General features: G+C 41.6%; 1 protein-coding gene across 2 annotated transcripts in view; it reads left to right on the forward strand.

Annotated features, from left to right (window-relative positions):
- Positions 1-20,092, forward strand: part of LOC139211589 (regulator of G-protein signaling 6-like) — a 39,812-nt gene extending 19,720 nt beyond the window's left edge. Inside the window, exons 3-17 of one of the 2 annotated variants that reach the window (XM_070841848.1) lie at positions 6,654-6,753; positions 7,458-7,508; positions 7,645-7,751; positions 9,105-9,156; positions 9,645-9,709; positions 11,345-11,421; positions 12,196-12,277; positions 12,598-12,672; positions 13,418-13,519; positions 13,661-13,833; positions 14,159-14,284; positions 15,706-15,892; positions 16,676-16,765; positions 19,410-19,469; positions 19,733-20,092. In XM_070841848.1, coding sequence (XP_070697949.1) covers positions 6,654-6,753; positions 7,458-7,508; positions 7,645-7,751; positions 9,105-9,156; positions 9,645-9,709; positions 11,345-11,421; positions 12,196-12,277; positions 12,598-12,672; positions 13,418-13,519; positions 13,661-13,833; positions 14,159-14,284; positions 15,706-15,892; positions 16,676-16,765; positions 19,410-19,469; positions 19,733-19,783 — 1,398 coding nt within the window. In that variant the 3' untranslated portion in view covers positions 19,784-20,092. The remainder of the gene's footprint in view (positions 1-6,653; positions 6,754-7,457; positions 7,509-7,644; positions 7,752-9,104; positions 9,157-9,644; positions 9,710-11,344; positions 11,422-12,195; positions 12,278-12,597; positions 12,673-13,417; positions 13,520-13,660; positions 13,834-14,158; positions 14,285-15,705; positions 15,893-16,675; positions 16,766-19,409; positions 19,470-19,732) is intronic. The other variant, XM_070841849.1, reaches the window with a different exon arrangement.
- Positions 20,093-22,922: the final 2,830 nt, after the last annotated feature.

Raw genomic sequence — 22,922 nt, forward strand, 5'->3', positions numbered from 1 at the left:
AATCCATCGCCACAAATGATTACAGGGATTACATATGGAAGGTATTGGCAAAAGGGAACACGGCTTCACTGAAGTGTAAAAGGCTTTTTTTCAGCTGCGGGACCTGATGGGAAAACAGTTGTTTATTGCAGAAAAGAAAAGCCTTTCCCTGCAGGGCATTCCTGCGGAGATGGCAATTTGGAGAAGAAATGGATCAGTGAATATTTCTTTTTCAGAACCTTTTATGACATGGTTGGTGCCTCGCTGAAATGCAACATTAGACGTAGCAGGTGATTTATTTTGTTCGTTATTGATGACATTCACCAAGCGACTGTTTATGTTTTTGCGTAAGTGTTCATATGCACATGCTCCACACATGACTGCGCATGGGTATGTGACAGCGTGTGCAAATGTGATTCATTCACACGTCTCCAACGCAGAAGAAGTTTCCAGCCATCACACTTGGTTGGCAGGGCTTTTCCAGTCTGCTGTGTAGCTCCTTGTGCGGCTGTCAGTGTCCCTCCCCGGTGTGTCAGATCCAGCAGAGAAGCTCTCGCAGCTCCCTCATCATGACTTGGCATGCTAAGAGAGTTGGATGGTGGTGGTGGGAGGGGGGTCTTCTCTCTCCAACAGGCATTATTCTCGCCTCCTTCCCCAGGGCACCGCACACCAGCTGGAACTCACTTAATTATGCGCCCAGTATGACGCAGAGGTCAAAATGGCTCTCAAAAAAAGTATGGTGTGACAGGTTGTGTACTTTGCAGAAGTTTCTTCAAAATACGTCATCCAACAAGTTATAAGCCAGGAGAAACTGTGTGCAATGAATATATATTATTATGTCATTATCTCATATTTTGTAGCTTAAAAAAATGTAATTTTGCACATTGTCAACTTTATTAAAGTAAATTGGCTTGAAGATAAACAAAATATGTCAGAAAACTACAGCATATTAAAAGATTGTCCCTCTGTATGAGGGTGAAAGTGACTCAGGAGAAGAACTTTATTACTTAATTAAATTAGCAATGACGGGGACCTCATCAAGTAGAAATAACAGCCATTTTTTATTTTCTGTTAACATTTGCAAAAACAAAAGTCAGAGTGAAGAAGTACACGTGAAACAAAAAGGATGGCTACGGGCCAAGTGCTGAGGGAGGTTACTGTGCTAGTAATGTCCTACTAGCCCACAAGTGTCTGGAAACATAAGTAGTGGTGAAAAAGACAGCGAGGGAGATCGCCTTGGGAAGGCAACCGTTCAATGAGCCAACGGGGGCTCAGCCAGCCACAGACGCTCACAGTGAAGGAACGGTGCTTAAGTTTAACACTGCAGTCAGCAATCCAAACAATGTACAAAAAAGAAAGTGGGTAATTCAGTGGTGCTTTGAGGTAAGGAAGGAAGTGGATGTATATGAAGCAAGTTTTATATAATGGAAGGCAAAGCAAAAAGGTTCATCTAGGCCTAAGCTAATTGACTCAGCAGCTCACTTGAGGCAAATTACAAGGCAAAGCAAACCAGCTGACATACAGCTTCAGGACTTTTAAAGAAAAAAGAAGAAAAGAAGAACAAATGTCTTGTCTCTCTAAGCCAAAAGCATTCAAACATATAAAGTCCAAAGTTTAGAGTGTTGTATCAAGCCAGAAGTCTCTCAGAATGAGGAACTAGTTTATGAAGAGGCCAAAGTCTTAATTGTTGCCACGTTCTGGCACAATGTGGTTTAAGAAGCAAATTTAAAGCATTGTCACTTTTGCTTTGTTTAAATTGCATCCAAGGCTCTGTGTGGAGAGTAACGTGGTCTTAACCTCAAATGGTGGAGTGAGAGAAGCACAAGGAATCTGTGTAAAGCAGGAAAGTTCGGGAGTGCAGTAATGATAGCCTCCATCATGTCAAACATGGGACACTAAGCAAACTGTCTCTCTGACCTGTTTGATGCTGGAAAACCACATAATACAAACCTCCAGCTGCCTTGGCAATGCCCCCAACCTCTATGTTAGAAGTTAGAACGACCCACCTATTAAAACATTCAACTATGAATGTATTCAGGACCTGTGGTGAGATAATGAATAATCATTTATTACATTATATCCATTTGTTGTCGAAGGTTACAAAGTAATAATTTATTCATAAGGAATTTATCGGACTCTAGAGGATTACACTGCAGGAGCTGGAATTGTTCATTTCAATAACTGGAAAATATTTAATATATTTTATGTATCAATATGATAGTTGAGGCTTATTTAAAATGATTTCTTATGCTGGGCTCTTATTTTCGCCCCAGATTAAAACAGAAGAAGAAGAATGGAGGGCAGGCCTTCATTACATTATATCATGCTGCTGTATTTCCAGTGAACAATAAAATCCATCCAGCTGCTTCTTATTTATAATAGCATTATTCATAATATAATACAATGCTAATGAATCCTCATACATTTAAAATATGGTTCTGTTGTAATATTCTTAATGTGGTAATATAGGTTTAATATAGGTTAGAAAAAAACAGGACACAGGCTTTTGAGTATATTTAAGACAATTAATGTATTTAAAAAAGTACGACGGCTGATCTAGGTTTCTGAGTATGAGTTGGCAAACTTGAAAACTTTCCAAAGACCCATCAGTATTTCATTTTAATCCAACTCTCTCCGACACGTCATAATTATCTCTGGGCCAGAAATGTATCACCTGGACATCCATCGTTTTCCCTCATAGACCCAAAAGTCTTTCAACAATGACAAGTGTGCCTGAGCCCCACTGATGGCTCCTGAATCATTAATGGCACTATTACCGCCTGATACATCTTTTAGCAGCAGCTGTCTCATTTCTGAGGACTGGGCCAGTTTTTAATAGCTTCGTCTCTGGGCATTTTTGGAAAAGGGGCACAGTGTTTCAATTAGTAGGAGAAGTGACTGTTTCCATACTTGCCGCCTGCCTGTGAGAGTTCAACATGTCGCATTTACTTAATGGTTATTTATGTCGCAGACGCTCTCATTTGATTTCACTTCATTAAGCCCCAATTACAAAACCATGTTGCAGGAAGTAGTTTTAGACATTAGAGCTCACTGGCCTGCCCTGACATGAATGTGGACTAAATGCTTTTCATTAACTGGTGGCCTTAGTCGCTGGGGTCGTACTTCACCTCCTGCTTCTCCCTTGCATCCTCGTTACACCTCTACCCTCCTGGATGAGATATTCAGAGAGCTACTGCTGCCCCAAGGGCCAAATAGATAAGACGGACAAATGACAACACACACACACACACACACCTCTAGAGGCAAACACACGGCCATGCACTGGCACAAATTCGCACACACATGTGCAGCAAATGCAAACATACAGTGGCAAGATACACAAGTGTTCTCCTGATAATCATTTATAGAGCTTGGTGGCGAGGGGCAAAGTGCTGTTATCGCATGCTAGCAGCAATTTTCAGCTCTCGAAACCCCTCCACACCAAGCTGCAAACACCATTAGCTTGTACATCCAGGAGATACAATGTGCACTTTCCGTAGCTGTGCCAAGCACTTCTTGTCTGCTGTCATCCTATAGGGAGATAATGAGTTCTTCTTTCTATACCGCTATACCCGGTCCAAGGTCCATTATCATGTGAGAACAAAAGGGCTTAATCCTTTCCATGTTGTTGTGTCTCAGGGGATTTGGGAAGTCCTTCAGAGTTGGATCAGAGCTGATTTCAAAGCTTTTTCCTTGTTGTTCTGCTCAGAAGGTTTGTCTTCAAAGGAAATACTGTGATGTTTCACTGCTAATCTGCTGTGCCCCTGATTGTGCTCATGTAAAACTGTTTATACTCACGTGTAGGCGAAAGCAGGCCTAAAATACCAAGGCTCCGTTCTCAACACAGAGAGCAGATGTAGCTCCCCCCTCTCTCCCTCCTCCCTCCCCTCACTGAGAGATTTATCAACAAGAGTTGAGGCAGTAATTCTCCATTGTGGATGTTCAATAATTCATGCCAAGACACTCTCTCAAGCTTATGGTGAGAGATTGGTAATTGTCTTGCCACGCATTGCTCTCTCCCTCCTCTCTGCTCTGCATTATGTGTGTTATTAAATCCACATACATCTGGGTGTTTTGTTGTAGATTTACAGGCTGCGTGTATGAATCATCCAGTTAATGCTTTGCCAGGGAGTATGATTACCTTTGATTGTAATGGTGGAGTAAATGTGATGCTGCATGCTGCACTCGCTGCCTGTTGGTCTTTTTTTAACCTGCTTTCCACTTTTCCACAAAATACTAGATTTTGGGCTGATGATAACTTAAAGGCTGAATATCAAATTGTAGCAGTGTGACATATTGGTGAAAATGATTTATGTATAATGCTGATGTCATCCCAGTGCATATATTTAACAGGACACGCATGCATTTAAAACACAGGCTTGAAAGTCTGCACCCTCATTGGACATGAATGGTCAAATCCAGCATACTAAGAATTGTGTGAATGTAAATGGTTAAATGTGCATGTAAAAGTACGGATGTATCATCAACTACAAATACATGTTGTCGGACAAACAAGTTGTACTAAAACACAGCTACTTGTGTTTAGTGAGGCTGATGGGAATTTTTTTTTTCATTTTGCAGATGTGTTATTTGGTCATAAATCAAATTGACATTTTGAGCTGATGGTGGCGCTAGATGTAACATTAAGAGATCGCCAGAGTTTGTTACAATCAACTGAGGCAAACATGAATGTTTGTACCAAATTTAACGGCAATCCATCCAGTAGCTGTCGAGATTCATCAGACTGACAGAAGACAGAACAACATGGCTAAAAATAGCAAACACATAAACATTAACAATGTCATACATACCTTTATTCAGTGCTTTAGAGCGTGTCTGTCTGCCGTAGTGGTGGGAGTTCATTTACAGATATGTGGTGTTAAATGTTGAATGAACAGGGGAGGAAGGAGGAAAGAGGGAGAGGGTCCAGACGCATCCTTGAAAGGCCCGAACTAGAGCACAGCGTGATGCAGTGTGCCTGTGATCGTGACGTGAAGTCATCTGTGAATATGGTGGGAAAATGAGGGAACATATTATAGGCCACTGTGGATGAGAAAAAAAAACATAAAAGGCTTCTTTAAATTCAGTGTGTGTTGAGCCCATGAGTATAACCCTTAAAATTCCCCTAATCAGCTTTGTCATACTGTAGCAGAGTGTGTGCGCTCGTATGCACGTGTGTGTTTGTGTGCGTGCAGTGTGTGCTTACTTACTAGACAGATGCTTAGGGAGCCATAAAGAATTTAACAGCCAGCACAACGACCTTAGCAGCTACTGAACTGCATGTGGTTGGCTGCTGATAATACAGCTAAGTGTGCAAAATCAGGATGTTTTTGATGGTCATTGATTTGTAGTGATACTCCATCAGGCAGCAGTGCACTGAATGCTCACATCAATACGGGACCCGACCCGACTACTTGAGCTCATAAACAACCTGTTAAAGGACTTGACTCAACACAGGTTTTAAAGAATAAATTGTTTCTCTATGTTCGTGTGTTTATATATAAATCCATATATGGATTTTATTTATGTTCGTGTGCATGTTTGTTCATGTGTGTCCGTGTCCTTGAGCGACCGAATGTTCACTCGTTTGGTGTGTGTGCTCTCCCCTGTGTAGTGGCTGAGTGGCGAGCTGTGCTGTGCTGTGCTGTGCTGGGCCTAATTTTAGGCTGCTGATGTGCGCTGTGTTCGGGGCTCTGGCTGTGTTGGAGGTGTGATGTTTATCTCTGCCTCTGGGGACTAGCTGTGACAATTTTTTTCAATTGACCAAAGCGTCTGACCAAACCCTTGTTGCAGCTAAATAAATCATGCTCCTATTGTACCATGTAAATATGTGTGTGTCAGTAAACCATTCAACCTAGTGAACCTTTGACCCAAACCCATTCTGTCCTTAACCCTAGAACACTAACGTCTTGTGATTTTCACCCACACGATTGTGGTCACGTGATTTTCATTGTGTTTCATTGTCTTTTTTTTTTTTTTAAGGAATTTTTCATTAACGATTCCCAAATTTTTCACTAATTTTAGAGCCTTTTTATAGGGTCCCCTCGTGATACCTTTTTTTCGTTTTATGAGACGTATAGGGGAAAATAAAAGAAGAGTACTTCAATTTGGCATGTGTTGTTGTACTTTAATATATTTTGATGAGAAGTATTTTTTTATCGGGTATATTATATCGGGTAAAATATCGGGTGATGGTGTTACTAACTGTTAGGTTAGTGTTCTAGGGTAAAGGTCTGAGCTTCACTTAATCAGGGTGGATGAAGTGACACCCAACTCTGTTGTTCCTCTCCAATCTATGTAGCGTTTTAGCATCTTTAAACATGTAGCTGCCTGATATTACCCTCAGGGGTTGATGGAGACCAAAAACAAAGGTAAAGGGAGAAAGCTTTCTTTGCTGCTCCCAAGTGGCCAAAATATCAGTTGATGCAGCTTTAACTCAACGTGAAAACAAATTCTTCACTCTAAAAAAGGTCCTTTAATTTAAGGTTTAAATGTCCTTACATTGGATGTTTTTCTCCTCTATCATCATGATGATTTTATTTCAAGAAGAAAGAACAAAATGTCCGTGGTATTCCCAGTTGTGTTCTTAGAACCCTTTTAAATGAGGGCTGTAGAATATATAACATGTATTTTTTTTTAACCTTTAACACACTCCTCCTCTGTCCTCCCCACAGATCGAAGATATTGTTACACGAATACAAGATGAGAAAGCAGGAGGTGTAGCCATCAGGACTGTCAAAAGCTTCCTCTCCAAGATCCCCAGTGTGGTTTCAGGTTAGTATATGTGCGTAGGTGTGCAAATGCACATTTACATATGCTGCAGTTCCTTGTGTGTTTCTTCCTTAATGATGAAGACGATGTTGGTGTGCTGATAATTCTGTGGGTGTGTTGTCTCATGCAGCAAGCGGACTTACGAGTCAGAATCAGTAAAGCAAATATGACCTTTTGGGCTCATTTAAATTGCTGCTACTATGGTTGGAGGCAGATGATGTCTTTGCCAATAAGACCTCAGCCACTGAGGAAACTGCCTTCGGTGCGATGCTGCCCTTGTCACACTGCGGAAAAGCTACTTAACTTCTCTTTTTCGTCTGCGTTTCCTCTGTGTGTATGCACTGTACTCCTTCGTGTGTTTGTCCATGAAATGAGTCACCGGTGTTGGATGAGGGGTTGCTCCCGCTCTCCCAGAGGCTTATTCGGACTCACTCCTTCACATGGCTTCCCCAGGCCTGATGGTCTCACAATGTCTCTCAGCCACTTCTGCCAAACACAAAAGCCAGGCCAAATATTGTGTTCTCCAGAAGTAAAGACTGCAAACCTGTTGGAATTATGTTAAATTTAGACACCTACTCAGCGTTGACACCTTTGAACAAAGACAGACTTCTTCAAAACTCATTCGTGTTTGGGGATTGCAGCTTTTGTGGAAACTAGTGCAGATGTGGAACTGTGACTTCTAACCCATGTCCTGCTCTGAATACCAGGGGCGGACATTGTTCAGTGGCTGATGAAAAACCTCTCCACTGAGGATCCAGGTATGCCCGCTGAGAAATCTGTCATTAAATCTAAGCACAATGGAGCTCAATTGAAAAGAAAAGGCAATCATGTCAAATCATGTCTCTGCCCCCTTCCTCCCCACCTCCACCTGTCTGTGTGCTCCCGTGTCAACAGCTGAAGCCATCCACCTCGGGAGTCTGATCGCTGCCCATGGCTACATTTTCCCCATCTCTGACCACGTCCTGACACTTAAAGATGATGGAACCCTTTATCGCTTTCAGGTAAAGAAAACTACACCATGGGAGAGTCTTTGATAAGTGTCAGGAGGCCTTTTAATATAGAACAATAAGATGATGGTACTTTATCAGAGGGATATGTTTATTGCATGATGCTAATGAGAGCAATCCTTGCTAAGCCTATTACTCATCCCACCAAGGTCGATACTGTATATCCCTGCTGGACGCTGCGTCAGAGCAGGAGGTGGGCCACAGAACAGGACCTACGGGCCAGCTGTGCAGCTTGTCAGAGGGGTGTTTTTTTGCTGCGCTCCATCTGATCCAGCATGAACTTTGACAGGTCCCTCTGATGGCTACGGGCTCCGCAATGACTCATTACAGTGACTGGAGCATTAGAATCTTAATCCAGCCAGCCAGGCAGCCTCCCCTATGGGAAGCACTGAGCTGGCTGCACGCTGGCTCTGCACTTTTCACTGTCACCAGCCTGCTCCTGCTCCTCCCCCTCAATCTACCCCTGAATGCATTTATCTTCACCTCTATTGCTCAAGATTAAAAGCCATTATTGTGCCTGCGCATGGAGGGCAGCGTGTGTCACACTTGCTCATTCAACAGGGGCTAAAAATATTCTCTCTGATGTTGTCGTGATGCAACAGGCCCACGTCATCAGAACATCTAAAAAGAGTCCACGCTGCACATGAAATGTATTGGCCAGTCTCCATAGCTGTGCTGTACGGATTAGTGACGGGGAATTTTGGTTTGCTCCTCTATAAATAGATACTATTCCGGTAGAGATTTAACCACAACTATCTTCTGTTGTTTGTCACAACTTTGCAGATTTGTGCGTGCAGTAGCGAAGCCTTGTAGATCGGCTTCATCCTCTCTGAGTTGAACTGACAATTATCATGCCGAGTGAGAGCATGTTAACCTTTTTGTTCATTACATTCAAACAAGCACATACATCAGCCTCAGCCTTTTGCTCCTAGGCTAATTTCCATTATGAGTAATAGTGGAAGTAAAATATGTGGATGAGTACCACCAACTTCTAATTCTGCCCTGCTATTAAGAATGCATGATAGATGTGAGTGATCCATTATTAATAGGCTTGGGAATAAACTTAGAATATGTAATAAATATCATTTGCAATAGACAATTAAATATGGATAGAGAGAATATAGCTACCATTGCTCCCCAGATAGTTATGTGGACGTCAAGGATCATCATCAAACACAGAATCGTCTTTCGACTTGGTGTGGAGGTGCAGAGGGAGAGTGGGTGGTGGGAGAAATGAGATTCCAACATTCACATTGGAGAGTAATATTGTTTATCTAGAAAAGAATGTAACGCTGATTGTGTGAGTAAATAAACAAGTTCTATTTCAACCCCTTGTGTTTTCATCAGTCTCCGTACTTCTGGCCTTCAAACTGTTGGGAGCCTGAGAATACAGACTATGGTGAGTCATACACCGTCTTTCAATTCTTGTCTCTTTCTCCAAGCCAGCAAGATCTCGCTAAAGCCTTCGGCTGTCTCTGTTCCTCAAGAGCTGAAACACAACTCATTCTGTAGGTCTGCTGTTGACACTCACTCAGTATTGATCCACGGGTCCGTTCCCTGTAATGTATCTAGCCCCGAGGAACCCCCACCACAGAAAATCCTGTGGGATAAGATTAGCCTAACCAAATAAAGAGACATTCACTGATATGAGCACATCTCCGGCTCTCTGCATGGCATTTACTTGAGGCTTGTTATTTCAGAAGACAACACACCGCCTGTCTGTTCCATTCATTAGTGTCGGTTCACACAGCTGAGACCTCAGTAAAAAACAGAGCTGCATCCGTTGGAGATATTCCTTTTTTGTTTTTGAGTTACAAAGCAGACGAGCCATCTGACTAACTCTGTTGCCCTCTTCATGTCTCACTCTGTCTCTCTATCCCCCTCCAGCCATTTACCTGTGCAAGCGCACCATGCAGAATAAGGCCAGGCTTGAACTAGCTGACTACGAGGCTGTAAGTATACTGTCATTTTGGTTTAGCGATTGCCAGGAAGCTATCAGTTCAATGCTATCATTGTTCATGCACCATGATATGATGACACTCTGAATTTCCTGTTTTCCTGCTGAAACTGTGTCCTCTGGGGCCCCCGAAATATCAATATCTATTCTTCCCAGCAAAACTCCATTATAGAATTGTAGACTTTTATACAAATCTGTCAACATCCTTTTTCAGCAGCACCATATGGCAGAGGACGATGCAGCCATTTACTGGCCCCAAAATATATACAGAAGTGTCTACGGGCCTAATTGGCATCAGCAGATCAATACAGTCTCATGAGGGGCATTACTGCAGTGCAGATGTCTTCCTGTTGTACAGTAACAATCACACACTGCACTTTACTATTCTAAATTACTCTTTGCAACTATTGTCCAGTAGACTTCCATTCTCTCCTATTCAGGTCACTTTATACCTCTAGGCCTCATTTCTCTCACTGTGAACATGCCTGTTAGTTGGTGCCCAGAATTGTTTCTCTCTTTGTAATGAGGTCATGTACTGTATCTTTGACAGATGCTTGTTTGAGTGGTGTTATTAAGGACACGCGATTTAGCATGCAGCTGTGTTATGTGTACATTATGGACCTTTAAAGAGCTTCTGAAGCCGTTTTTTTTTTTTTTCTTTTACCAAAGCAAAATGCATCACACCACACTGAGTTGCATTCAGTGTAGTCATGAGTTTGTGGCGAGTCGAGACCTTTGTTGGTAATTATCCTCCTGCTTTTTCACCTCAGAGATGATATCCAAAAATGCAAATTTTGGCAAAACATGTCAAATTCTAGCCTTGTAATCCAAACTATTTTATGCTTTCAAGTCCATATTGTACCTGGTGGCAGGGAAATATTTAAAGGAATAGTTTGATATTTTTCAGAAATATGTTTTTCCTCATGTCTGTGCAGTAAATATGAAGTCACGGCGAGCAGCCAGGCAGCTTAGTATTATACATAGACTAGGAACACGGAAGCTGTTAGCCAGGCTTTGTCTAAGAGTGACAAAATACGGTAGCCAGCACCACTAAAGTTCACAAACATGTAACATGTTAGTTACATGTTAGTACAAATGTACTGTAGTTTCACAACTTCAGGAAAGTTACTTGGACTGCGCAACCAGTCATCGCCACATAACCACAATCTGACATTTTACAAATGAGATACAACAGTCGATCAGATTTTGCTACCTTTGGGCAGAGCCAGCCAAGCTGTTTCACTCTGTTTCTAGTCTTTAAGCTAAACTAAGATTACCAACTGTCTGTGATGCCTTCGCATTTACCATACAAACACAAGAGTGGTGACTCTAACTCTTAACTCTAGGCAAGAAAACGAAAAAAACGTGTTTCCCAAAATGTCGAACTATTCCTTTAAGAATACAGCTTACGGCTATTGCACTTCAATCTTAGTGTACAAAAATGGTGCTCAAGCGTGAAGCACAAATACTGTGTGGTAGCAGCAGTTCAGAAACTTGTTCAGGGACATGTTGGTTGGAGGTAATCCAAAGTCATGGCATGTCATTACAGTGAATGGATAATGTAATCATCTAAAGGCCTTGAATTCAAATAACCTTCCCCCCTAACGCCGCGCCTGATTGGTTCCTCTAGGAGAACCTTGCCCGGCTGCAGAGGGCTTTCGCCAGGAAGTGGGAATTCATCTTCATGCAAGCGGAGGCTCAGGTCAAGTGAGTACTCGCTTGTACATGTGAGTCAGAACGTGGCAACTGGGAGATGATGATGAAGTCAGGTTTATACATTCATACGTATAAAACACCAGCATTTGTCTCCATGCATGATTTGAGTGTTATTTCCCCAAGGAAGATAAAGGGATGCAGTGTGCAGTGTCTGCCGGGCATCGGGCCATTGCTTCTCTCGTTAACAATGCTCTGTTTTCATGCCCTGCCTTGACTGGAGGTTAACATGCATTAGTTACAGCATGTATTCCCCCACACATAAAGTAGTCCCCCATGGAATTAAACACACGCACAGTTCTCCCTAACCACTACGTCTTAGTAAGACTTCCATCTGGTGGCTTGCATGTGTAAGCACAGCACTGGTATCTCATGTCATTCAATGAGGAAAGAAAGATCCTCTTCATGTCTTGTTTCTAGAAATCTTCAGTCATGCCATCGTTTGTCGGCCACTGTTTTGTTGTATTTAAAGCAATAATTCCCCTTATACCTGCACAGTAAACAATAAAGGCCGATCAGTAAATGTCAGTTATGTAAGAGCTCGGCCCTACCGGCGGTGAAACCAGGCATCGCTTGGTGAGGCAAGCAGACAGGTTAAGACATACACTCTTCATCCTTTTGTTCCCTAGTCTGGCCTGTCAGCGTGCTTGTGAGGCTATGTGACTTAACTCTGGGGCCTGTTGTTTTTTTTTTTTTTTTTTTTTATTTGACCTGATATTTCAGAGGTATGTGCTCTACGTATGAGTGGCCTGCTTGCTCTGTTCCCAGGATCGACAGGAAGAAGGACAAAGCAGAGAGGAAGATCCTGGACAGCCAGGAAAGGGCATTCTGGGACGTCCATCGGCCAGTGGTGAGTCAGGACCAAATTCGTTTGAAAAGAAAAGGGAATTAAAGAAGTGTTGGAAGAAAGAGAAAAAAAGATAGTGTTGTGTTGTTGACTGTTATCATTTAAAGCCTGAAAACAGCAGACTCAGCTCTACTCACTGTTCAACTGGGAGCCCTGTTTGGGTGTTAGTAGAATCAGATTCGGTCACTTTGCATATGAGCCTTTTGTGAGCGTGCCACTGCTGAATATAGAAACAGCTTTGTATTGTGTGAGGAGGACAGACTATACACGCTGTAGAAACACTCTTATCTGAAACACACTCTGTCTCCTGTCGCCTCCCACAGCCAGGCTGTGTCAACACCACAGAGATGGACATCCGCAAGTGCCGAAGAGAGAGGAACCCACACAGGGTTAAAAAGGTGAGGAGAGGAGACACAGCTGGTGTGATGCACGAATTTAGCTTTCCAAACCTTAATATTCTCATCTAAACCCTGGAACACTGGTTTTTAGCAAACATATTGACCCATGACTGTCCCACACAGGGAGCCATAACTCCAAGTGGATTTGTTCTGTATACACATGAATATACACTATAGGAAATATTTAAATGAAATATTTCATCTTGTTGAATAGTGTTTATTACAAAATCATTCTAAAATGTAATTTAAAAAACATTTTTTGTGTTTTTATTATATAATGACAATATACATTTTTAAAGATTTGAATGATAATCTCTCAATAGATAATAGATTTTTAATAAAATATGTTTTGAGTTATAAATAAATACTAATCAAATTCACAAATAAGTATGTGTAAAACCAAATCTAAATAGATCAGATCTAAATATCTAAAGATATTTATTCTAAAAATTTCAATTTCAATTTCTTTATTGTCATTGTAAGTCGAGCAAACAACAAAACTGAGGCAGCAAAATCAAAAATCCACCATGTGCAATTTTTCTTCTTCAGGATGTTAAAACCCCAATTTGCCAGACACAATATCGAGGTCATTGCCTTGGTGTCTTCAATGGAAACTAAGGCCCTGGTCCCTCAACTATTGCCTGACATTTATCAAACTGCAATATTGGCCTGTCAAGGTTTGTCAAAACCCTTCGTCATCACAACAAAACAAGGTTTAATATGTCTCTCTTCCTGCCCTCTCCAGTCAGTCTATGGGGTACCAGATGACGGCCAGAGCCAGCCGAGCCCGGTCCACATCAGCTCCCAGCCGACCAGGAAGCCCACCAAAGAGGACGTTCAGAAGGAGGTAACTCAGTGTGACGGTCCTCTGCATAGGTCATTACCACCGGCCTGCCTCGCCCATCCATCATAGCAGCAGCCGGGGACGCTGACTGATGAGCTGTTACCTTATTTAGCCTCCTCATTACTCTCTCTCCCTCTCCATCAGATTAGCTTCTTGAACATCCAGCTGGACAGACACTGTATGAAGGTTTCCAAAGTGGCCGACAGCCTGATGAGCTACACAGACCAGTTCATGGAATATGACCCGTTTGTGTCGGCCACAGAGCCCTCCAACCCCTGGATCAGTGATGACACTTCCTTCTGGGACTTGGAGGCAAGGTGAGGCTGGAGGGACCGTTTTGGGATACGGACTGAGAGTTGGAGGCTGATAGTGCCTCAAACCAATGCTGAGGTCAGGTAGAGCATGGAGGCCTCGGTGCTGATGAACCCTTGTTGTCCTGAATTAGGAGGGATCTGTCTGTTTGGATCTCATATCAAATGAAAGCTAATGCGGGCATTTGCCAAAGGTTTACTGTGTGCTGACACTCTGGCCTCTGCTCTCTGTAGACTGTGAGGAAAAACGACATGCAAACAATAAACCCCTGTTTTTTATTCTATCCTATGTATTCTATTTATTTTTTCTAATCTGTTGCGTTCGGAATAGTCGTGACCCCAGCCAGCAGCGTGTGAAGAAATGGGGCTTCTCTCTAGAGGAGGCACTGAAAGATCCAGCAGGACGAGACCAGTTCCTGAAGTTTCTGGAATCGGAGTTCAGCTCTGAGAACCTGCGGTGAGGATGTCACTGTACCTTATGTGCCTTTCCTGAAGAGGTTATATAATATACTCATATTAATATATACTTGTATATAAAATATACAAATATTCCAAACAAGCTGCAAAAACACTGTACACTAAGAGCCCAACATCAAACTGCTGACAGACTAGCTATTGAACACAATGGTGCAATTAGCAGCTAAAGAGCCAGATATCCCCCTCAGGGGTTGGTGGAGAGCAAAACAGAGCTAAAAAGCAAATGTTGCTCTGTACCAGCTGAATAATATAAGTGCTAATATGCAACTGTTTGCTAACGAGTTTACAGTATCAACTTAAAAGCATGAAAAGGCCAATGTTTATTACAGCTTTCTGAAGCCCTTAGTGACAAAAAAAAAGTAATTATTGCGGGTTCAGGGATTTTTCTCTCACTACAGTATGGCATGCTGTGTGGGGTATTGTAGTATAATGATGCATTTGCTGTGTATACTGACTAATGATGAGTGCAATAAAAAGAGTGGGGCATCTTTCTGCATGAATACTAAGGCTTTTATGATAATTATTACAACTCCTTAATAATTTTTAGATACAAGTGACATTAATTACCAAACATTATATCCTGCTCATTTTCAAGTTCACGCTTGCATTTGGGGGTCCTACTAGATTAAGTTTACAGGGTTTAATGGTCATAAAAGCTAATTATTTTTCTCATAGCAGTCATGGCTGTAACCAGCTTCTGTCTGAATGCTTCGTTTCAGAGGATCACAACAGTTTATATATTTTGTTGTGGCTTTCAACACATTTATTTTAGCAGGAGCTGACATTAGTAATGAAAAACAATGGCAGACTGTTGGTTTCAGCAGGTTTTCTGTGAGCAGAGTCTGCCGAAGGGCTGGAGGAGGTCATATGACCAACACACACTTACTGAAACATGGCCCAAGACAAAAAGAGAGAGGACAGTTTCTTTTAATAGTTTGGTGATCTGGAGGCACACCGAGGACTTTTACGAAGAAAAGAAAAAAGAAGAAAGAAAAGTGCTTTTTGCATAATATGGGACCTTTAATCAAGTGCAAGCTTACGGTTTTTTGCTTGGATACTTCTATTTTATGCTGCTTTATATTTCTACTTCACTACATTTTATATGGAAATAATATCCATGTTTATGTGACAGCTTAAATATAAAACGTGTGATCATCTTCTAAAATATAGGAAATTCTTGTCAAGAGAAGTATCTTAACATATTGCAGAAATATTCATCCTTCATCAATATTAAAATGAATTCATTAAATATATTCAAAGTCATGGTCGGCATATATCATGATAATGATCATAATTAAATAAGCAGATTAACTGCCATTTTTTATACATATCTTTATACATATGTTCTCATATCTCATATGTTTGGGGACTTGTTATTAATTAGAAATGATGCTGTTGTAGGTTCTGGTTAGCAGTGCAGGATCTGAAGCGGCGGCCGCTCCAAGATGTGGCCTCCAGGGCGCAGGAGATCTGGCAGGAGTTTCTCGCCGAGGGAGCACCGAGCTCCATCAACCTGGACTCTCACAGCTACGAGCGCACCAGCCAGAACCTCAAGGACCCCGGACGATACAGCTATGAGGACGCTCAGGTGGCCCGCGTTGTTTGTACCTTGTGGATGAATTCACATGGTTATACATGTCCCTGCATGCATGAACACACACTTAAAATAGTCTCAATAAACACCAGACACATACGGTATCTAGGTGTGCACCTGCGCTAGACACAACACCAACAGCAGCTCTATAGTGCTACAAAGAGAACATTATTTAGTGGTGCAGAAAAGGCATACTTTGCTAAGAAAACAGTGACAAAATAAATATTGTGTATTTCTTTTCTTTAAATTATGTCCTACTTATACCTCATCAGTACTTTCCATGGTACAGATGGGTTTATCGTCCACTACGTTCCAGTTTACCACACACACACTGCAGCCATTTATTGCCACTTGCCCACAGAAACACTGAGCCCTTCCACCCCACTCATGTTACACAAGTGATTGAATGAGAGGGCAGGGAGGAATAGAAAGAGAGAGGAGAGAAGAATGACGGAGTGTGTTTGTGCCAGGGCCTAATGAGGCGAGTAATGCCATGAATAGGTTGTTCGCTCGGTTCACAATGGATTCCTCTGGTTCAAAGTGGGTTGGGGATGTGTGACGTGGAACGCCCCCCCACTGGCAGGACATTAGTCAGCTTAGTCTCACAGGATGCTGCCGTTTATGTCAACACGCTCGGTTTGCATTACCCCCTCAGAATCACACATACATAATCATGGCATAATCAGACCTCCTTTGTTTCTCTACACTTCTCTTTACTTTTCATTTCCCTTTTTTTCCAGGCCAACACACACTCATCAGGTTTTCTTTCCATTGCAGGAGCACATATTCAAGCTAATGAAAAGTGACAGCTATGCACGTTTTTTGCGATCCAACATCTACCAAGACCTCCTGTTAGCCAGAAAGAAGGTGAGCTGCACTCACTGACCCCAATGTCACCCCTCTTTCTTTCTGTTTTTTTTTTTTTTTTTACAAAAGTTTGTCAGTTTGCATTTCTAATATCATTTAATGATTTAATGGATATTCCAGGTTCGTATCTATTGTATGTGTGTAGTCAGTAATGAGGGATAGGGTCCTGCAGTCTTAGGTCTTAGGTGCAAAGCATGTTATTGTTTGATGCTAATTTAAGTGCATCATTGAAGTGTTTAATTAGTTTATTTACATTGTGTTACACTGTTTGTGCCAAAAAAAAGGGCCATAGTTTGACTAATACATGCTGCAAAGTAATTAGTGACAGTGGTAAAATGTATATTTACAAGTAAATTTACTCAAGTACTATACTTGAAGACAATTTTGAGGTACTTTCCATTTTGTACTACTTTATACTTGCACACTTTTTGGATCCAAATATCATATTTATATATATATACATATATATATATATATATATATATATTTGACAGTTTAGTTCATTTGCTCTATTCAGATGATTAGTACAAAACATAATCAAGTAATAAATCATAATAATAATATAGTTAGAATAAGTCCTAACTTTACTAGCTGCAACATAAGTGATACACACACGCACACATAAATCTAATTTAAGAAAAATCGAATTTAAATCAATATTTGGTGTGACCACTCTTTGTCTTCAAAACAGCATCAGTTCTTCTCGGTACACTTACACAGAGTCAGGGAATTTGCAGGATCATAGTTAGATGTATGATTAACCAATTATACCAAACAGGTGCTAATGATCATCTATTTCATATGGAGGTTGAAACACAGTCATTAAGTGAAACGGAAACAGCTGTGTAGGAGGCTTAAAACTGGTGGGTGATGAACACAAAGTAGTTATACTGCATCAGCAAGGTCTCTCCCAGGCAAAGATTTCAAAGCAGACTGGGGTTTCAACACGTGCTCTTCAAGCTCTTTTGAAGAAGCACAAAGAAACGGGCAACGTTGGCACAGCGGTCGGCCAAGGAAACTCAGTGCAGCAGATGAAAGACACACTATGCTTCCTCCCCTTTGAAATCAGAAGATGTCCAGCAGTGACATCAGCTCAGAACTAGCAGAAACCAGTGGGACCCTGGTACACCCATCTACTGTCCGGAGAAGTCTGGCCAGAAGTCTTCATGGAAGAATTGTGGCCAAAGATCCAAACCTCCGACGTGGAAACATGGCCAAGTGACTCAACTGTGCACGAAAACACAGGAACTGGGGTGCAGAAAAATGGCAGCAGATCCTCTGGACTGATTAGTCAAAATTTGAAATATTTGGCTGTAGAAGAAGGCAGTTTGTTCACTGAAGGGCTGGAGAGCGGTACAATAATAAGCGTCTGCAGGCAGCCATGAAGCATGGTGGAGGTTGTTTGCAGTTTGGGACTGCATTTCTGCAAATGGAGTTGGGTATTTGGTCGGAATCAATGGTGTCCTCAATGCTGAGACATACAGGCTGATACTTATCCATCATGCAACACCATCAGGGAGGCGTCTGATTGGTCCCAAATTTATTCTGCAGCAGGACAGCGACCCCAAACATACAGTCAATGTCATTAGGAACTATCTTCAGCATAAAGAGGAAGAAGGAGTCATGGAAGTGATGGTGTGGCCCCCACAGAGCCCTGATCTCAACATCATAGAGTCTGTCGAGGATCACATGCCCTGGCAGCCAACATCCACAGAAGATCTGTGGTTAGTTCTCCAACATGTTTGGAATAACCTACCTGCTGACTTCCTTCAAAACTGTGTGCAAGGGTACCTAGAAGAATTGATGCTGTTTTGATGGCAAAGGGTGGTCACACCAAATGTTGATTTGATTTAGATTATTCTCATATATATATATATATATATATATATATGTGTGTGTGTGTATTATTCAGAAATTGAGTACTTCTACCTTTGTACTATGATGCTAATACTTTTATACTGAACATTTTGAATGCATGACTTACTTGTGACAGAGTATTACTATTTTTACTGAGTAAAAAAAATCAGAACATTTCTTCCACCTCTAGATATGAATGTTGTTTTAATGCACACAGGAAAGCAAAGCAATTCAAAAAATTGGCTACAAAGGTGGGTCACTATAGTGTCATTTTGGCTGCATTTGTCGACTCTTAACCAATCATATGCCAAGCGAAGACAAACTGCTGCATAGAAGAGAAATGACCAACATGCTCTACATACATATGACGAAGAAGAGACTGTACAGAAGTGGTTGACAGATGCAGCCTAATCTTGTAGCAGTGATGGTGACTTGGTGATGGTTTTATGTTATTTTTTTCTACCTCCTGTAGGTTATTAGCGTAATTCTTAAGACTTGCACAGCTAAACAAGCTAAATTTAGCTGTTACTGTGTAATATGGAGCTTTTCAGCAAATCACAGCTGCCTGTGTTCATGCTAGCCTCTCTGCCCTTTCCCCGTTTGGACACTTTTCCCTCTGCTGGCCTGTCACTGACCCCACTCCATGTCCTAAAAATGCAACTCCCACATTGTCCCCGGCCCTCATTGTTGCAATGCTTGGCCCACTTTTTCCCCCCACTAACAACACCCCCGTCAACACCCGTACCTGACCCAAACACTCACCCTGCTTCCCCCCCTCCCAAAACAGCAGCCAGCAGACACTGAACAGGGCCGCCGCACCTCCTTGGAGAAGTTCACCCGCAGTGTGGTAAGTCATTTGGAGCTGGGGCTGTTCATATCACAAACCACACTGGCTGGCTCACTATCAGTGGCTTTTGCAATTATAACCATATTACACTATTATGGTTCTTTATACCTGTAATAGGATGTGTAGTTCTGAATAAGATAACACGCTAGTCACATGAATGGTTGCAGCCAAGCATTTTAGATAAAAAGGCACCTTGTTGTTAGAGATTTTGTGTGATTTACAAAGTCAGTCTAGTAAGGTGTCGGTGTTAATTGACCTTTCAGGGCAAGTCATTGACGGGAAAGCGCCTGACAGGCCTGATGCAGTCGTCCTGACACAGCCTGTGCTGGAGGGGCACAGCCACACCCTGTTGGAGGGGTGACGGCCACGCGGGGGCCAGGGCCAGGGCACAGACAGTGGAGCTGAACTGGACGGGGCTGCTGTGGAGGCTCTCAGACACTGCTCCAAGGACTGCTGCCTAACTGGCAGCGCAGCGCTGGGCCCGCTGGGGCGAACACCCCAAAGAGAACCACTGAGGAAAAGACTATGCCGACAAGGGGAACCTCAGCCAACACACCACATGGCATGCAGCATACAGTATAAGCACATTCAGACTAGGGCTGCCCTCTTTTTTATCACTTAGTCAGCAAATTGTTCTTTAGGCTCTTTGTCGACTAAGCTGATCAATTTATATTGTTTTCATTTTGTTTTATATATATACGTGTTCGTTGGATATTACAAAGCACATGTCTGGTATTGAAACAATATTCTTTGAAAAAAAGTACATTTAAAAGCTATTTACCACAACATTTGCAATTAATAGACTACAGCTGGAGCCAGCCCTATCTCAGACATACTTGGTTGAATACAAGGTCAAAGAGGCACATTAAAACCAACTCAACATTTTGCAAATGTCTCTGTACTCACAAGGCAGCCAGCAATAAATAAAGTGTGAGACCACTTCTTTCTTTTTTTTAGAAATGTATCCAACCTCTTTTTATATCCTTGAAATTTCTATTATATCTGTTCCTTACAAAGCACATGACATGTCAGATAAATAGTGAGGCTGTAATCAACAATACAGAGTTGGGTTTTTTCCCCAATATTTAATGGCATCTACGAAACAGATTTTTGAATTTTTCATGCTTCATTACATTCCAAAATCTGGCATAAGGGCTTAATGTAGCATTCACACTGCACCGTTGCATGTTTCATCCAAATGTCTTTGTTGAGGATTAATGTTTGGGTTCTACAACAGCGCTTTGTAATGAGACTTATGGCAAAGATGAATTTAATCCATTTGGCAAATTGGTCCACTGCTGTCACAATATCAAAGTCCAAAATGTTCAGGCTGTGCAGTCGAATCAGTCACTTCTGAAAGTCTGTGTGAATAACTGAGAGGCTTCAACATAAACATGACCCACTGTGTGAATCACAGTGATTTCAGGTCTTGCTTTAGTCACAGTTCTGGTCTTCACAGTCAAACGTGAAATAGCATCCTTTTTAGGCTCCTTCGATAGTGTCGTTTTTTGTGTTTCCAGTGCCATGGGTCCATCTAGTGGTGGTTAAACCACAGGACCAGCAACAGAGGGTTACAAGACTGTATTAAGCTGTGTTCACATCTTACTGAAGGACATCATGATGTCAAAACTAGCTGTTCTCTTATCATGGAGAGATTTCAAGGCCTGCAGCCCTATATGGGATCATTTATGTTTTGTTGCTTTTTTACTGCATGGATATCTCATCTTTGTTTTCTAAAAACATGAAACTTGCCCACTTTTGTTTTTCAAAATGTATGCCGTGACTCTCCATCAAATAATCATTATGTGTTTTAATGACTATGGGGGGAAAATGGTGCATGTTATTGGACCATAATGGAGTGTTAACTTTGGGGGAAGAGGGATGGCTCTGACTTTCCAAAGACAGCGCACAGACGGCTGAACTGGAGCAACAGTCCTCAGTAAATGGAAATCAATGCCCTGATATGCCAACGGGAACACTATGAAATCTGTCATGGGCGCCGCACACTGGACATTAAGGCCTCTGTGCTCCATTGTGACTGGAAGGCTTCTTCTACAGATAGAGAGTGCTCAGACTGAGGAGATTTTAGTCTCACAGCTCCCCCGTGAGGCCAGAGACTGCTACAGTGACAGAACACACTGCTGAGTGAGTGAATCATCTATTATTTTCTATTAGAGTCGTTGCAATGCACTGTACAGGTCATATTGATAATCATCATTATTATCATAAACCAATAACCTCTTCATTATTAGGTAGAGAGAGATGTTTAACTCCATATACCAAATGTTATTCTCAGCACAAACACAATGACACTTATGTACTGGGTGCATTGTAGATGTAAATTGGCTAAATTTCATTATGTAAAAGCACACTTTATTATGATATGGGAACATTACTATGCATGTAACATATTCAGGGCATTTTGTGCTTTTTGGCAATTTCTCAGTCAGCAAGGTAACTACTGGCACTCCAAAACACTCAAGCACCTGTTATCTATTCATGGGTACCAAATAAAAAGAACTCTGGACCTGTCACTCTCTTATTTGTGGTTGCATCATGAAAAAAAAAAAAACTAGTCAAATCTTTTCCTATCCTCTGTTTCAGCGCGGATCTGATGTCTTTTTATTCAGACGTGTATTTGTGGGTGTTCACTGCCACAAACTCATAATTTCTATACCTGATACAGTAGTACTCGCCAGCACTAGCTTTCATCTGCTTGCATGAAACCACTTACTGAGCTTTACCAGATGCTCCATGCCAACATGTATGAGCGAAATGCCAACATGAGCATGCTAACATGAGCGTGTTACCATGTATCACTACATGGTAATATTTACTGCGTTCACTATCTTGGTTTAGCTTGTTAGCATGCTAACATTTGATAATTACCACTAAACACAAAAGCTGGGGATTCTGGAAATGGCACTACTTTTATACGTATTTTGTCACAAACCAAAGCTTTTAGGCCTTTTGGTGGCGCTTGACAAATCAAAACAGACAAAAAAAGTTGTGTAAATTCATCTGTGGTTCAGGAGCATAAGTATGAAAAATTACCCCTCATGATGTCATCAGGGTTATCTCAGTTTGGACCTGGGGATTTCACACATCATAACAGAAAGCCTGTGCAATTAACTGGAAGCATGGAAAAGAAGTGGGTGTTTATCTAGTGTGAAGCATCTTGTGAAAAAATGCTTTCAAATTGGATTATGGGATCCATCCATCCCTATGGTAGTGCAATACTAGATGACTTTAAATTATCCAGAAAACAAGCTGCCCTAGGAAATAGACTGAGTGGAGTGTTAAACAAAATAATAAATGAAGAAAACTGATTTCCATATGTTGGCCTAAAATGAGATCTCCCCTTTCCTTCTATTTTAGTAGTGAATATCCTGCTGCTTCAGCTTGTCTGATCAGAAGCTGTCGCTTTGACATTTATGTTTCTCTATTCCAAGA

This window comes from Pempheris klunzingeri, chromosome 13 (genome assembly GCF_042242105.1).
Source record: "Pempheris klunzingeri isolate RE-2024b chromosome 13, fPemKlu1.hap1, whole genome shotgun sequence".
NCBI classification, from domain to species: Eukaryota; Metazoa; Chordata; class Actinopteri; order Acropomatiformes; family Pempheridae; genus Pempheris; species Pempheris klunzingeri.